The sequence below is a fragment of the Furipterus horrens genome, unplaced genomic scaffold (genome assembly GCF_987537825.1).
Source record: "Furipterus horrens unplaced genomic scaffold, mFurHor1.1.pri manual_scaffold_10, whole genome shotgun sequence".
Classification (NCBI taxonomy): Eukaryota; Metazoa; Chordata; class Mammalia; order Chiroptera; family Furipteridae; genus Furipterus; species Furipterus horrens.
Genome location: NW_028327180.1, coordinates 34,897,527 through 34,915,248, shown reverse-complemented (window position 1 = coordinate 34,915,248; position 17,722 = coordinate 34,897,527). Strand labels below are relative to the sequence as shown.

Below are 17,722 nucleotides of genomic sequence, written 5' to 3'. Positions count from 1 at the left end.
GAGGAGCTCTGAGAGTCCTGACAAGACTAACAAGATAAAACCTAACAGACATAAACAAAATCTTGCAGGAAATTAGGAAAAGGGGAAGGGCAGGAGGTGAAACCAAACCAAACCTGTATGACTCCATGAAGTGAGGAAGAAAGACTTGGCCTAAAGTAAGGACAATCTCTAGGTGCCAGCCTTGACTGAAGGTCAGTATGACACAGCTCTTACAGGAAAAGGGGTAGGTGATGCCACTCGAGGAGGAAAAAAGCAAGGAGGAGAATCTGAAGAAACAGATTTGTAGGAAACCTGGATGGGGAGCTCCAGGTTTGGAAAGGGATAATGGTCAAAAATAATTTCCATACACTACATAGATTTTATACTCTATGACTTTTGTCTATGAAACACTCATTGTTTCCAGTTTTAATTTGAGAAAAAGCAATATTTGAATCAAAATTAATTGTGTACTTATTAAGTAACAGTACAAAAATGAGTAACTCAGTACTTCAATCAAGCTCACTTGATGAGTCTAACGGGTGCTTCATTACCTGGTAGCTGTCCATGTCCTCCTCTTCCTCCTAAAAGAAAAAGTACATTATGCAGAACTGAAACAATTATCCAAGAATCAGTCTATGCTAAACAATCTGAATCTTCTCCCATACTTCATATTTTCTAATTTAATAAATATACTGCTTCATCTCCCCCTTCTGCTCACCCCCACTATTAGTTTTATAGTTTTCAGGAAGTTGGAGTAAAACCTTGAGCTTCTCATAGGAAAGTGAAGAACAGATATTTGACCTTTTCGGGAGCCAGTACAATACTTTCCCTGCTGGGTTTGTAGTCCCACTCCCCAGGGGAAATCAAACACCTGCTGGCAAATAGTCTTTACAAGCCAGTAGGGGGTTTCTATGAGGGGTGGTGACAGGGGAGGTTAGTTTCTGGAAACTGGGATGTTTTATTAACCCTCAGTTTGCCATGTACTAGGGCACAACCAACAGTGTGGTGCAGTGATTCCATGCAAATACAATACAAAAATTTTTTAAAAGCCATCAAAGGAAAAGAACACAAATACTGAAAGAATTATTTGTGGAAGGCAGTTTTCTGACAGGTTCCCAGAGCCTCTCTTGTCGGCTTGGGCCTTTCAACAAGAACGTCACAGGCACAGACACTTACATGGAAGGTCTCATGTGTCTTGGGGGATCTGAGTGCTCTAACTTTCACACATCCAATTCCAACAGACAATATACATTCTTCCATCAGTGGTAACGTCCCAGATTCCTGCACAGTCTTCACTTCCACTTGGACTCTCCGGGACTGCCCCTGCATCACAATTTAAATTAAAAGCTGTTTGATTCATAAAAGTTTGGTATAGAGAGACCTCTACAGGCTGATGGTGGGAAAAGCATTTAACTTGGAGCCACTAATCTCATTGTACCCTAAATGTTAAATAGTAAACTACAAATTGAAAAATTAATCATAAAAATGTATTTATACCTTTTAAACACATAGAAAGACACAGCACAAATATATAGTTTACATATTTCTCAACAAAAATAAATATTAAAAGAAAACATTCTAACAAAAGAAATGCAAATAGCTACACAATAAAAAAGGTTCAGCCTACTAATAATTAAATAAATACAAATTAAAGTTAGCAAAATACACACTTATTTTTCAGTTACTAAACTTGCAATTATCTTTTAAAAAGGCAATTTCCAATACTGCTCAAAGTAATTACATACAGTATTGGTAGGAATATAAGTTGGTAAAGCTTTCTTGCAGAGCAATTGGCCTTAAAAATGTGTTTTCCTTGACCCAGCAATTCAAATTTCTAGGAATCTCTTCCAAGTAAATAATCATGTATGTACATAAAGAACTGTAAAGCAGTGTAAAGAATAACAAAAAACTATTTATAAATTAAATGTATAATATTAACTGCTTAAACTTTATTATATATAATAAAATAATAGTCATACTAGACTTTTACAAAAGAGCAGGTACCAAACCAACCTATGTAATATGATCTACTTTAAAAATAAGCAGAGTAGAAATAAGAATGATTACTACTACCCTGGATTCACTGCTTTAATCCCAAAATAAAACAATTTTAAACCAAGTTGCAAAATGAAGAATGATAAGAGAACCTACCCCTTCTTAAACACATTTTCAGAATAATGTATGACGGTATATTTAAAATGAATATACTTTTAAATTCCCAGTATTCCTAAATTATTGACATCAAAGTTGGATCACAAATTCTAGAATTGTGAAATATAATTTGAAAAATGGATTTTGAATGTACAGTTTCAAGTCAGTTACTTTTCCTGTCTTCCATCAGACTTTAATTCACAAGAGATTCATTTACATTATCAGTAAAATCAACTAAGGCAATGACTGATACTATCAAGCTAGATTTGAAAAGATGGGTTACTGCTGCTTTTTGATTAGATATTTTCCAAGGACTATGCATCCCATATTTTGTGAAAAGGGTACCTCAGAAAACATTTTAATTGTCTTAAAGAGTTTAGTCATTTCAATTAACTACCTTTTGTTTATTTACTCTGCCTAAGAGAAAAAATGGTCTATTTTAATTTTTTAATTGATTTTAGTGAGAAAGAGAGAGAGGGAGAAGGAGAGGAGTGAGAGAGAGGCGGGGTGGGAGAGGGAATGAGAGGCAGGGGAAGAGAGACACATTAATTTTTTTAATATAATTTATTTATTTGTTTGTTTGGTTATTTTATTTATTTATTTTTTAGAGAGAGGGGAAAGGAGAAAGAGAGGGAGAGAAACATCACTGTGTGGTTGCCTCTCACTCGCACCCCCAACTGGGGACCTGACGTGCAACCTAGTCATGTGCCCCGACTGGGAATCGAACCAGTGACACTTGGCTCGCAGGCCGACACTCAATCTACTGAGCCACAGCAGCCAGGGCTTGAGACACATTAATTTTTGTTGTTCCACTTATTTATGCATTCATTGGTTGATTCTTATCTGTGCCCTGACCGGGGACCAAATATGCAACCTTGGTGAATTGGGCCGATATTCTAACCAACTGAGCTATCCAGCCAGGTTGAAAGTGGTCTATTTTATATGTGTGCCCAAATGTGAAAGTACATACTTGTATACTTTGGGGAGGATTCATGAAAACGAGAGGGAAGAAAAGGAGGGAAAAGATCCAAGATTCGCTAAATGTTCCATAGAAAAAGCTTTATTTAGTATGCTTCAACTATTAGATTGAACTTCTTGTAACTGCTGATATTTGACTATTTTAAAAATATACAAAGGAGTTCCCATAAGGTTGTCAGCTGATTTCTCAAAAGAAACTTTATAGGCAAGGGGTTGGCAAGAAGCATTCAAAGTGATGAAAAGCAAGGAACTAAAACCAAGATTACTCTATCCAGCAAAGCTCTCATTTAGAATGGAAGGGCAGATGAAGTGCTTCCCAGACAAGGTAAAGCTAAAGGAATCCATCATCACCAAGCCATTATTATTATTACATGAAATGTTAACAGGACTTATTTAAGAAAAAGAAGATCAAAACTATAAACATTAAAATGACAACAAACTCCATACTATCTAAAAAATAAAAAATAAAACAAATTAAGCAAATAATCAGAACAGGAACACATCATAGGTATAGAGATCATTTGGAGGATTATCAGCTGGGAGGGGCGAGGGGAAAATTGTACAGGGATTAAGAAACATAATTGGTAGGTACAAAATAGACAGGGGAAGTTAAGAATAACATGGGAAAGGGCGAAGCCAAAGAATTTCATGCATGACCCAGAGACATGAATTGAGGGGAGAGGGGTTGCTGGAGGGAATGGGGTACCATCTGGAAGGGGGCAAAGGGAAAAAAATGGACAATTGTCACAGCATAATCAATAAAATATACTTAAAAATAAATATACAACCAGCAATTTCATATTAACCTAATCTGTTTTTCCCTGGCCATTTTTCTGTTCAAGAATAGTAGTTTCCAACTTTAAAATGCATTACCTATATCGCGGTTCACTTATCATGGTCTCACTGTATCGCGCGATTTTTAAAAATATTATGTTTAATTAGTTATCGCAGATTTTTCACTATATTGCAGGATTTGCAGTACTGTATACATATGTTGTTAAAGTTACGTAGAATAAATGTAAGGTTCCTACTTCGCAGGGGCATCTGGAACATAATACCCGCGATAAGTGAGGGAATACTATAAATTCAATGAGCCTACCACCCAAGGCCCTCTATGAACAACCTGCCACATGCTTCTATAACCTCTTCTGTCACGGCTTTCCAGCTCCTCCCACATTACTTTTTACCTAAACTTAATTCCAGCCTCTGTATCTTTGTTCTTTATTCTTGCTATTTACATACGAAAAACCTTTCCAGTATTTGCACGATTCTTTCAGCATCCAGGTCAAGACATACGGGCATACATCCTTCAAAAAAAAGTCTTCCCGATAAACCCGACATATCTTTGAATACTTATAATAAAGATTGTCACAACTATGACAAATACTAAAATATTCAATTTAGACTAAACCACAGAAACTTATCTGGTCTGGCCTTCCAGGAGATGAATTTCTAAGCTTCTAAAAGAGATGTATATACTTTTAACAGATGTTCAGAAAAAGATGTTCTTCACACCCTTAAGAATCCTATTTTATGTGTAAAACTCATGCTATAATTTAAACTAATTTCCTTTTGCTTTTAGTTCCTTGAGTATATATGAATGAATTTAGTAAAATTCATTTGCTGGGGTCAGAGAATAAGTGCTTATCATCTTCCTCCTCCTAAAACATTCAGGAACTTAAATATTTAAGCAAGCTTTCTTTTTCCTTTAACCTTTTCTCATATTTTGCTGTGAATAATTTGAACATTCATTTTCTACAGCTATTGTTGGAAACTATCGTAGGATGCAATATTCTATAAAATGCTGATTTAATGTAAAGCATGGCAAAAAAAAAAAAAGAGTATTTCCAAATCTACTATTTAAATTCTATTAAGATATTCTCTCTTATCTTCAGTTGGCAGCAGAGACACTTTCCAGATTACAATCTGCCTGAGTTAAGTGATGATTCCCACATATTTCCATGCTGTGTTGATTTCTGGCAGGTATTCACATCTACCTAGCGGTATCACCTCCCGTGGTATCATAAAAAGGTATTTGGTCTTTGTCCTTAGTTCCTGGCAAACAGCTCCTAAAACTCTGGAGGTTCCCGAGTGTTAATGGTTATAAGCCCATCTTTTAATGATATGACTTTTAATTTGGCGAAGCTTAGCAGGCCACCAGGTAGCTTCAAGAGAGGGACTGATCATCAGAAAGGCCAAGCCTTTATTAGAAGTTCGAGTTTTTAGCCTCACCCCTCAGGGAGAGATGTGAGCAGGGCCAGAGACTGAGTATCGCCAACAGCCAATGCTGCCATCAATCATACGTAATGGAACATCCATAAAAACTTACAAAAGATGGAGTCCGGAGAGCTTCCTGCTTGATGAGCAAATCTCAGGGCTGGGAACGTGCATGCCCAGAGAGAACATGGAAGGTCCTCTTCCCTCTCCCATGCCTTGCTCATGCACCTTTTCCATGTTGCTGCTCCTGTGCTGTATCCTTTATAATAAACTGGTAACAATGTGTAAGAGGCTTCCCCAAGTTTTGTGAGTCATTTAGCAAGGTATCAGACCTGAGGAAGAGAATTGTGGGAACCCTCGACTTTGTGGCCAAGTTGAACAGAAGTGTGCTTGCAACTGGTACCTGAAGCGGGAGTGGTCTTGTGATGAAGTCTGCGCTCTTTAACCTGCGGAGTCTGAACTAACTCCAGCAGTTAAGGTCCAAACTAAACTGAACTGCAGGACACCCCCCCCTTGGTGTTTGCAGAGAATTGGTTGGTGTCAGGAGGAAAAAACACTTCTCACCTCCCACGTACCAAGAACTGTGCTTCATATACAATATCACTAATCTTCACACCAATTCTACAAAGCTGGAATTATCACCACCTTCAGTTTCCACCTGAAAAGGGTACTGGACTTGCTCCGGGATGCACAGCTAAGCCACAGGAGACCCAAAGCTGAACCCTAGCATGTTAGACTATGGAGGTTTGCTCTTTCTGCCAGGTCACACTGCTTCTCCTCATCTTTATAAACATTCTAATGCTGCTTAATATGTTTGCTTTATTTTATACAATTCAGTTTTAAGTTGTTCTTTAAAGTGTATCTCCTTCTTACTTAAACCTAACAAAAGCTGGTTTTAAAATGTTATAAATAGAAATATTTTCTCAAATGAAAGAAAATACCCATGGAGTAGATGATTTTAATACAAGAAATGGAGTTGGCTAGTCTAGCTTTAATTATCACTGACATTTCTATAAAAAAAAGAAATCAATCCAATATTCAACTGTATGGTACCAAAGAATTTAATGTGAATATTCACAGTAGCATTCATAATATTACCTGCCGGAGTTGGAAAATTCCTCCTGTAGGCACGTCTTTTGCAGAAATTACTTCTACAGGACAGTATTCACCATTCTCATTCTGTTCCAAAATTTGAACCCAGAATTCCATTTTCCTGGTGACTTCACTCCATCTAGGAAATAGTTGGAATTCTTAGCAAGTCATACATTTCTAAGTCAATACAGCAGCTTAGGCTCCTGCACATGAGAATTAACAATGACAACGATTTCCAAAACAAGTAACTCGATAGGATGATCTGTAGTTCAATGGGTAGTATACAAGTATATATTAACAAACATAATTATAAGCAAACTTAAACAAACAGTATCAGAACTAAGACTATACTTTCAGGGACCATTCTATAGCTCATTACTAGAGGAGTTTCTTTGAATGTGCAGAGCACCAGAACTAGAAATGGCTCTTTTACTTTGTTAAAAAATGTATGATAATTACAAATCTACTTCAAAGTGATTATTTAAAAATCTAAACATTGTAACCAGTTGGAGAGAAGCAAATATAGTGATTTTCTTTTTAATAAAAAAGACAGTGCTGTATGCTTTAGTGATGTGACAAGTTTCTTTGCTCACATCAAAGAGTATCAGGAAAAAAATTCTCTACGTCTAATTTAGTATTTGCTAAAGCTTTTTAAATGCCAAAAAAGAAAATTTGGTTCTTATTTATAATAGGCGAAAGGTACAAGTATATGCTCTTTCAGTCAGTTTCTTTTAACTCTTCTTTTTAAAATCCTGGTCAAAAAATGAGCCTGCCTCCTCCCACCACTGATGCCACCTGAAAAGTACTTTGAACTAAAGAAAAACAAGTAAGCCTGAATTCTAGAGTACAGCTCAGTCCCTGTTCTCTTTAGTTGAGTAATTATAAGTAACTCACAATAAGCCACTCATTCTCCAAAAATTTATTTCACTCTTTATTCTTGACTACCCATATATTTAACTTTCTTCTATCAGTCTTCAAACTTCACTCCCCTAAAGAAGTTTAATTGTGCTATTAATATCCTGGAAACACCACCATCTACTCCTGGAATAGTGATAATGCTGAGGACAAAACACCCTTTATAAAAGGCAGCATTCATCCCTATTAATTTGTAAAACTTATAAACGGAATCAGATTGATATCTAAGATTCACCTGTCCCGAAGACTACGTGTTTTTGCTTGGATAATTCCCAAATCCCACAGGGCTGGGTTTTTCCGAGGATCAGTCACCTTATGGCCATATATTTCAATTGCCAGTGCGCCTTCCGAAAGGTGCTCAAGAAAGTCTTCAGTGATGTTAACAGAAAACTCCTAGAAGAAAATAATTACAGAAGAGGAAACACTTTCTGGTAACCTTATGATTACTTATACCCAACATCATATGCTTACTTCACCATGGAGGAGAGAAATGGAAAAGAATATTTTAGTTATAGAAAAGAACTGCTGTTATATTATATCCATAATGAATGTTCACATGGTTGGTTTAAGGTTCTTGACTTTAAAAATAATTATAACTCTGATTTTTAAAAAATGTTTCACCTTGAAAATCTATTGTGAAAGACCAGCATTGTATTCTCTTTTGTTAATAATATTTTGGGAACCATTTTTAAAAGTATAAACAATTATATTAAGAATTATAAAAATAATCTATAATGTCTTGGTATATAAGTTATTATATGCAATAAGGTAGCAGTGTGCTGGAAAAACAATTTTTCCTAGTTTTTAGGAAGCTATCCCAAATGATAGGAAAGAAAGGAAATACATAATGATCCTTAGTACAAAAAAAAGAAAAAACCTAATTTTTAAAAATTCTCCCAACCTATCCATCTTTACAAGATAGATTTAAGACAGCACTTTGCAATAGTAAGGATTAAGCTTTAAAACAGGTTATTTTTAAAAGTAATAGAATCTCCATCTCTTTCTCTCCTTCTTGATCTTTAATACATTAAAGGTATTTCTAGGTTTTAAACAGATTAGAAAGAAACTTCTCTCTTCAAAAAAGTGAGATAGATCAACTCTGCCACAGCAGGAAAAAGCATCAAAAATCTTACAGTCCTGGCTCTGCTAGCTACTAGCCATGGACAGACTGACCTCTCTGAAACTGACTGCTTCTGCTGAGAAAAGCACCATCATCAAATCCAACTGTGGTATTTTCTTTTGCTGAGCAGAAACTCTTTAGTCTGATGTAGTCCCATTTATTTATTTTTTCCTTTATTTCTCTTGCTTTAGGAGATGTATCCGTGAAGAAATCGTTACGTGAGATATCTGATATTTTCTTGCCTATGTTTTCCTCTAGGACTTTTATGGTGTCACGGCTTACATTTAAATCTCTGATCCATCTTGAGTTTATTCTCGTGTGTGGTGTAAGTTGGTGGTCTAGTTTCATGGACAACGGGGAGGGATATGATTGTGGGAGAGGGGGTGGGTTGGGTGGGGGAGAGAAATTGGGGGAAAAGGGGACAACTGTAATTGAAAACCAAAAAAAAAAAAAAAAAAATCCAGCTGTGGTAAAGATCAAATGAGAAAATAACATAAAGTGCCTGGAAGACCACTGGATGCTTAATAAACTTAGTTCTTGTCTCTTTTCTGTCTTTACTATCTCTAAAACACTAGCTTCTTAACCTTTTTAGATGACAGTGTCTCCAATAATCTAATACAAAATATGGATTCCTTTTGGAAAAGAGCACACATATGTACACATACATACACACATGTGAGTATGTACATATATTCACACTAAAGTTAAGTTTGGGTTGTGGAGGAGTTAAATGTATTGACACTTTAGTTTGGTTTCCCCACCCCACCCCAGCTTTACTGAGATATAATTGACATATAACGTTGTGTAAGTTTAAGGTATATTATTGATAACACTTCAGATTTTTACTAAAGGACAACCCTAAGAAACTCTGATCCAAAACACGTATTGGTACCAAAGTATTCAACAAAATCAGGTTCATTTTATTGTTTTGTTTTTACCTGAGTAATTAAATGTTGGCCAAGTCTAGAAAACAAACTTACATGGCAATGATCAAAGACAACCATGCACTGAGGTTCCTTGCTGACAGGAGAGGATGAGGTATCCACTTCGGGCACAACAATGACTGGCTCTTGCTGATCCCAGAAGCTGTATTTGCAGAATACAAAGTGGGACAGGTGCTGTGGCAACCCAGTGGCTTGGAGTATTTTAACCTGAAGGAAAAGGAAGGTTCTGTTAGTTTTTAACTCAGAAAGTTCCAAGAGTCAGAGATATGGACTCTAGGTCTGACTGTGCCACTACCTATTGTTCTAGGTTGACCAAATCCCGTTCACTTTGGGGCTGTGCTTCTTCATCTGTGGAATGTTGGTAAGTCACATTAGCGAGAGGTTGACATAGGGTAACAACCTTAAGTATAAAGGTGGATGTTTTGGAGCATTTATAGGCTAGTGAAAATCACAAAAATTCTAGTTTCTTACCTCATCATTATATAGTAATAATCATAATCAACTCAGAAGAAGAAAGTTCTCAAACATCAACAACATTCAGTGACACAAATTTGGCTAATGGATACATCATAAGGACACAGATTGTTAAGAATGATGAATGAAGAACAAAATCAGTTTATGCCAATAAACAGTAAATATTCAGAAAAGGGAAAAAAACATTTATTTTTTAAAATTATATTTTGTTAATTATGCTATTACAGTTGTCCTGATTTTTCCCCCTTTGCCCCTCTCCACTCAGCAACCCCCACTACCTCAGGCAATCCCCACATCACTGTTCATGTCCATGGGTCATACGTATAAGTTCTTTGGCTACTCCATTTCCTATACTGGACTTTACATCCTCATGGCTATTCTGTAACTGTCTATTTGTACTTCTTAATCCCCTCATCTCTACACTCATTCCCCCATATCTCCCTCCCATCTGGCAACCATCAAAATGTTCTCCATATCCATGATTCTGTTTCTGTTCTTGTTTGCTTAGTTTGGTTTTTAGATTCAATTGTTGACAGAGATGTAACTATTGCCATTTTATTGTTCATAGTTTTGAACTTCTTTTTCTTAAATAAGTCCCTTAAGATTTCATATAATAATGGTTTGGTGATGATGAACTCCTTTAGTTTTTTCTTGTCTGGGATGCTCTTTATCTGCTCTTTGATTCTAAATGATAGCTTTGCTTGGTACAGCAATCTTAGCTGTAGGTCCCTGCTTTTCATGACTTTGCATATTTCTTGCCAATCCCTTCTAGCCTGCAAAGTTTCTTTTGAGAAATCAGCTGTATGGTAACTCCCCTGTAGGTAACTAACTTCTTTTGCTGCTTTGAACCTTGGCATTTTAATTCTGATGTGTCTTGGAGTGGGCCTCTTTGCATCCACCTTGTTTGGGATTCTCTGTGCTTCTGGGACTTCCATGCCTATTTCCTTCACCAAATTAGGGAAGTTTTCTTTCATTATTTTTTCAAATAGATTTCCAATTCCTTGCTCTTTCTCTTCTGCCTTTGGCACCCCTATGATGCAATTGTTGGAATGCTTAACGTTGTCCCAGAGGCTGCTACACTATCCCTATGTTTTTGGACTCTTTTTTTTTTTCTTCTTGTTGGTCTGATTGGTTGTTTTTCGCTTCCTCGTGTTTCAAATTATTGATTTGATTTTCAGCTTCATCTACTCTACCCCTGTTTTCCTGTAAGACATTATTTTAATTAGTGTATCCTTTGTTTCTGACTGGATCTTTTTAATGTTGTTGAGGTCCTTAGTAAGTTCCTCGAGCACTCTTACAACCAGTGTTTTGAACTCTGCATCTGGTAGATTGCTATCTCCATTTCGTTTAGTTCTTTTTCTGGGGTTTTGATCTGCTCTTTCTTTCATCTGGGCCATATTTGTTTGTCTCCTCATTTTGGCAACCTCCCTGTGTTTGTTTCTATGTATTAGGTAAAGCTGCTATGTCTCTCAGACTTTGTAGTGTGGCCTAATATAGTAAATGTCCTGTAGGGTCCAGTGGCACAGAATCTTCTATCCCCCAACTGGATATTCAAGGTGCGTCCTTCATGTGAGCTGAATACACCCGCCTCTTGTAGTTGAGCCTTGGTTGCTGTTGGCAGATCAATGGGAGGGATTTACCCAGGCCAGTCAGCTGCAAGGACTGGCTGTGACCATTGACCACCAACCTCCACCCTCCACAGACGACTAGCTATGCAGGGGCAGGAAGGTGATACGCCAATGTGGTCTGTAGCTCTCCACTGGGTGTGCTGGCCCTGGTATTTCCTGGGTGGTGCAGGCCAAGCTCAGCCCCCACCTGTGTTTTGCCCAGGGCTACACTGCCTGAGCTATACAGCAATCTGAGATGGCTATTACTTGTGCAGGGCTTGGAGATTCCCAGGCAATGCCAAGCTGTGAATCTAGGCTGGCTACTGCTAGTGATGTGCCTGGGGATTACTGAGGCCAGCTTTGCTTGCTTGATAGAATTTAGGAAGTTGTGAAGCAAGAGCAAAGACCAGCTCTTGCTGGTGGGGTGAAGTCTCTAGGTATCTCCAAGGCAGATCAAACAGTGTTAGCCAGGTTGATAGAATCTCAGATATGGCACAAGCTTGCCAGCTTTGTGGGATAAGGATTTAGTAGAAAAGAGACAATGGCTTCTGCTCACCCTGATGCCAGACACTTCAGTTTCTCCCTATATACTACTGGTGCCTTTCAAGCGGCTACCCTGGTGCTGGAGCTCAAAGGGAGTGAGTCTGAGTAGGTGAGTCCATGTGTGGGTTCTTTAAGCGGAACTGCTTGGGATTCCAGCAGTTTCTTCTACTGACTTAATCCCTGCTAGTTTTTGCAGCCATAAGTTGTGGGGACTTATCTTCCTGGCACTGGAACCCTGGACTGGGGTGCCTGATGTGGGGCTGGGGCTGAGATATACCTCCCGAATATTTATCCACCACACGTGGGTATGGGACCAGCCCCTCCTACCAGTCTGCAATGGATGTGATTTCTTTAATTCCATAGTGTCAGACTTCTATTCAACTTGATTTCTGTCATTTCTAAGTGTCGGTCGTTCTATATTTTATTTGTAATTTTAATGTCGTTGTGCAAAGAGGTGAGCCATGTCTGCCTATGCTGTCAACTTGACCAGAAGTCCTAATATACCTATTTGATACCTTATAGAGTATAACAAGAAACAGTGTTACCAAGTGGACTATTATATGCTACTAGAGCATTTTGGGGGGAATACTATAAAGGCATCAGGAGTGTATACATAGAGATCTGGAGGAATAAATGGTGGAGATTAAAGATGGTAAACATTGACCATTTTCTCCACCAGCATTTACTGAATGTCTTTTCCAGGCAGATTTAGGGAAGAGAGACAAATAAAAAAATTTTTAAAAAGTGCCCAGGATTGCAGAAGTGTAGGATTTTGTGATAATAACATGTAATTAGAAATATGTGTCTAACCAGACCCAATGTCCCCAAAGAAATGCCCATAATAAATTTTAATGCAGTCAAATATTCTGAATATTTTTGACAGTAGCATCAAATTGATTTTTTAAGCTGAAGTTTTTTGAAATAAGTTGTAATATTCTAAAATTTCTCCAACTATGAAGGAAACTATATCCTAAAATTAATTAAGCTAAACTAAATTCTGATTTTACAACTGATTAGGCCAACTTTCACATGACTGAGCACTGATTATTTATTTATTCTTCACCTGGTCACTTCCTTGCATGTTGTAGGATGCACAAAAATGGATATGAATATGTAGCAGAAGTTGATGTAGTTCAGCAACACAAATATAATGGTCTTAACACTTCAGGAAGCCTTAATAATGACACAGAAAATCTCACAAAGCAAATGACTTCATTTTCTCCTATACCAGGTTCATAATGGGTAAGCAATGAACAGGAACTCCTGCTATTACCCAATTTTTCCTGTGATGGCAACAAGAGTTTGACAGGCTCTGAGTGATGATGGACTGACAACACATTTTATTCATCCAACCCACATAGAGTGATCTGTATTCAGCGTTTAATATAGTTAAATTTTTAAAACTATCATCTTTTCATTAAGTGTTAACAGTGCTTATTATATTCTCTAACATGAGGTAATGTGGTATTTGGGGGGATTACAAGACTTTGGAGTACACAGATCTAAATAAAAATCTCTGCCACTTATTAGCTTCAGTTTTTGAGCAGATCACTTAACATTTTAGTTTTTTTAGGCTTAGTTTTTCTCCTAGGCAAAACAGGATAGCTACCTAATGATAATGGTGTGAGGACTGACCATTACCAATGAAATGAAATGAATGAAAACACTGCCAGGCTTTGAGTGGATAGATGTTAAGTACATACTTCCTTGTGATTGAATTCCATTTGAAAGCCATTTTTTTTCTTAGAAATCAATCTCAATTTTAAGGTTGAAATAAATAAGAAAAAAAGACTTCATATACTGAACACTTTCCTACAGGCAACCTGCGAGGAAAGAGACTGCCAAGAATGAAGAATGTCTTGATGTCCAAAACACAGGTTTGGCATTTGTTTTTGTTTTGTTTTTTTTTTTTTGGTTTTATTTTTGCCTACAGAAACCAAAAATCACCACAAGGTGTCAGAATACTACAGACTTCATTCGGCTTGCCACTGCTCAAGATACCAGAGCCTAGGAACATCAGAAGACAGTGATGTTTGAAATTTTAAAATACACTAATCGTATTTAATATAATTGAAAATATCAATAAGTTAATATGTGCAAGCTTTTTGTCAACCCAGAAAAATAAATCCAGACTTCTTTTACGGGCCAGCAACACTCATTACCCATGCTATTCTATCTTAAGTGTCCCCAGACTGGTTTGTTTTTTTCTACTAGTATTTTGTTTACTGTCATATAGTTTGTCTTCCTTCTTTTATACAAAAGGCTATTGTATGCACAGAATATGGTTTCTAAAAACCACTTTCCACTAAGAGTAATCAGGTTCCTTGGAGAAATGACTGGTTTCAGGTCTAGGACAGGAAATGTACCAGATGGGACCAATTTGTCATATCAGAGTGCAAGAAAGCTAGCAGAGTCTAGAGGGCTAGGGCTGTGCCAAAGGACTCCAGGACCAACTGAAGGGGTCCCACAGGCCAAACATGGGGTCATCTGAGCTTTCATACAGGCAATAAATACAATGGATCGAAACACATCAAATATGTTTAAATGCAAGAGTTCGTAATGATATTAAAACTAAAACAACAACAAAAAATATCCTTGGCTGCTTTTGGATATTAGTATGAAAACCAATTCATTATTCTGAAAATTAGTAAATAATGGAAGAGAATGAACATTTACCCTGCCTCTGCTATATAAACTATATCTCTGAATAGCAAAATAGTTCATAATAGAAAGATTCTCTCTACGGAAGAATTCCAGCTAATAAATGAAGGAAAGATTATAGTAGTATTCTTTTCTAATGCCTAATGAAACACCTACATAATAAACACCAATGATTGGCTAACAACCCCCCCAAACCCAGATATAATGTGCCTTCTGATGGAAAAACATAGCACTATCTATAAAGTATCCTCGCTACTCCACTCCCCCCCACATTGCCTATATATCTAAGTAGCGATTTACAGAAAATACATCTTAACATGTTAAATAATATCAATCAATAAAACCCAGACTATGAGAGAATATAAGGCAATAAACCCATTTTCTATGATAAATAAATTGTAGGATAAGAGAGAATTAAAGAGAGCGAAAGAGACGAAGACAGCAAGAGCGAGAACACACATAGGTGATGCCCTAAAGATTAAAACAGACCAGAGATACATTAACTAAGACAATCAAAGAAAATGACTGGGTATTTCATACTTAAGAAAGTATAAATTTTTGATTACAATATTATGGTTTTACTGGAATTTTAAAATATTCTTCTTTTGGGGATACTAAACTATATATAGATGAAATATGATTACTGGGATTGATTCAAGATAATCCAAGGGAAGGGTCAGCACAGAGGCAGCTTAGATGTATGACTGGAACAGGGCTGACCATGAGCTGATAACTGCCAAGGGACGATGAATGGGAATCAATAACACTTTTCTTACTATTTTTATGTTTTTTATCTTCCATTTTTTAAAAATCTTATGATTTTTTAACTTTATTTTTTTAAAAAGCTTGTTACCCAGGATATACTACTTTTTTCCAGTGATAAAGATAAATTTCCCAAGTGAGACAGTATCCTTGTATGTTACTTTACTAATAGTACACTCACAAGTTGATCTCTCAGAGTTGCATTTACTAGTCCATCACCTCTAAAATGGGCCATATGAAGTCATCAAGCCTATGTCTCCATCTTTGATAATCCTATAACCATAAAGGACATGTTCTGAAATCAAGTACACTTACAATAAAGATTAACCTTTTAGTAAATTACAGATTTCCCCCCCTCAGATTTAAACATCTGAGGCCTTCTTAATATATGCAAGGACCTACAGAAAGTAGCCCAACTTCTAACACCTTTAGCTTCCCCATACCTTGCAGCTAATACCCACTTAGTTCTTTCAATATCAACTTCCATTCTAGAAATATCTGCTGGGACACAGGCTGGACCCAGGACGAATGATGAAGTAAGAGTTCCGTTTGGGCCTACTTTACTTGACATTTTAATGGTCTCCTTCTCACTCATACACTTCCTATGTCCCTGGTTGATCTCTTTTCCTCAAAAACCTTTTTAACTGGTTCCTCTGTGATTCTCAACCAGTGGCATGCTGGCCCACTAGAGTGTGTTTGAAAATGTGGGAGGGGATTTTTTTTCATTGTCATGAGTGACAGAGGTGGCTCTACCTCTGCTAATAGATCAGGAATCAGGAATGTGACAACCTACTGAAAATCTACCTAGCAATTTCCCGTGGAAATACCGCAGCATCTACGGAGGCAAGAGTTTTACATAACACACTCTCCTTCAAGTCACTCTGAATCTCACTTATCCAGAAAACTTCCTCGGACCTTACCATCAAAATTAATCAATTACCCCTCCATGTGTCCCAGAGCATCTCATCTACCTTTCTCCGAGCACCAGGGATACACGACATTGGAGTCTCTGTTCACTTGTGCGTCCCCCTCACACACACACACGAACTACACAGGTTGCTCCTAGAGAGCAGGAACCCTGTCTCGTCATCTTTTTACTCCCAGTGGCCGGCACAATGTCTGACAGGTAAGATTCAATGCACAGTTCATGAAAGGCATGCAGGGGGAGAGCAGGAAGAAAAGGAGCTGGGTCAGCGCACGACAAGAGCATAAGCAAAGGCACAAGGGGAAGAGGAATGAAAAAGCAGCACATAGAAAAACAGGCTGAAGAGTGACTTACGGCAGGAGCTTAGGAACAGGACTAGGGCTGGGATAAATTTCCAGCGTCAGCAGGAATCAAGAGGCCCAAGAAAAAGAGGAAATTTGTGTGAAAAAAAATGCGGCTTCTCTATAAGGAAATTCCAATAAACACAAATCTATACAACTTTGGAGGTGAATGGCCCTGAGGAATGAGGCAACATCCACAGCTTCACAGAGGAAGGTAGTGGAAGCACCTGGCTAACCAGTAAGTACAGCAGAATATATGATGAAATACTGAATACTAGAGATTTACTTAGAGACAGCTTTTTTCAAAATTTGAAAAAGAACACAATATTCATCATCTAAATATCCACAATCCTCAAAACCAAAGACACTTCTATGACTTCCAAATGACACTGGGACTTACCATGCACGTAAGTTTGTTCTCAGGGATTTCCTTATCAAAGGAGGTGTCTGCAGCGTCATCCCCTCCAGCAATCCTTTCCACAACGTCACCACTGGTCCGCATCACCTCTACGTGCAGCCGGCCTGCCACCTGTAACAGGGAGGGAGAAAGCAGATGCTTTTTCCAGATCTTGTTCTTTCTTCTGTTTTAGAGCCAAATGGTTAGGTTAATGGTATATGAGAATTTAGAAGCCTAGGTTCTAACAGTTACATTCCCCCAAAGAACTGGAATAATCACCATGAAGCAGTATGAAAACACACGCGTTAATAACACATACAACTATAACTTGTTATTATTAATGAAAAATAGTAACAACAATATATTAGCAATACCCTACTGTCTCTTGAACTATTCTCTGCAGGATACGATGCATGAAAAGAAAACTAACCTCTCCTTTCTGGTTGACAATAGGAACAGCATACTGTAACTTCACATCATAGAAGAGGGACTCGAGGAAGACATTAGCCACTCCAATGAGACTGTGATTCTCCTGCTCATCATAGAATGGATCAGCACGCTTGAAGTAAGACCGTATTACCTTGAAAGAGATTCAGAACATACAACTTCAGAAAAG

At 37.5% G+C, this 17,722-nt stretch overlaps 1 protein-coding gene across 1 annotated transcript in view; it reads right to left on the bottom strand.

Moving 5' to 3' along the window:
* The window catches only part of KIF13B (kinesin family member 13B), a 172,005-nt gene that overhangs the window by 50,333 nt on the left and 103,950 nt on the right, over positions 1 to 17,722 (bottom strand). Inside the window, exons 20-26 of the mRNA XM_090289006.1 lie at positions 17,537 to 17,686; positions 17,110 to 17,238; positions 9,433 to 9,603; positions 7,568 to 7,725; positions 6,424 to 6,556; positions 1,156 to 1,302; positions 531 to 560 (exon numbers count right to left, since the gene is read on the bottom strand). Of these exons, the coding sequence (XP_090145132.1) occupies positions 531 to 560; positions 1,156 to 1,302; positions 6,424 to 6,556; positions 7,568 to 7,725; positions 9,433 to 9,603; positions 17,110 to 17,238; positions 17,537 to 17,686 (918 nt within the window). The remainder of the gene's footprint in view (positions 1 to 530; positions 561 to 1,155; positions 1,303 to 6,423; positions 6,557 to 7,567; positions 7,726 to 9,432; positions 9,604 to 17,109; positions 17,239 to 17,536; positions 17,687 to 17,722) is intronic.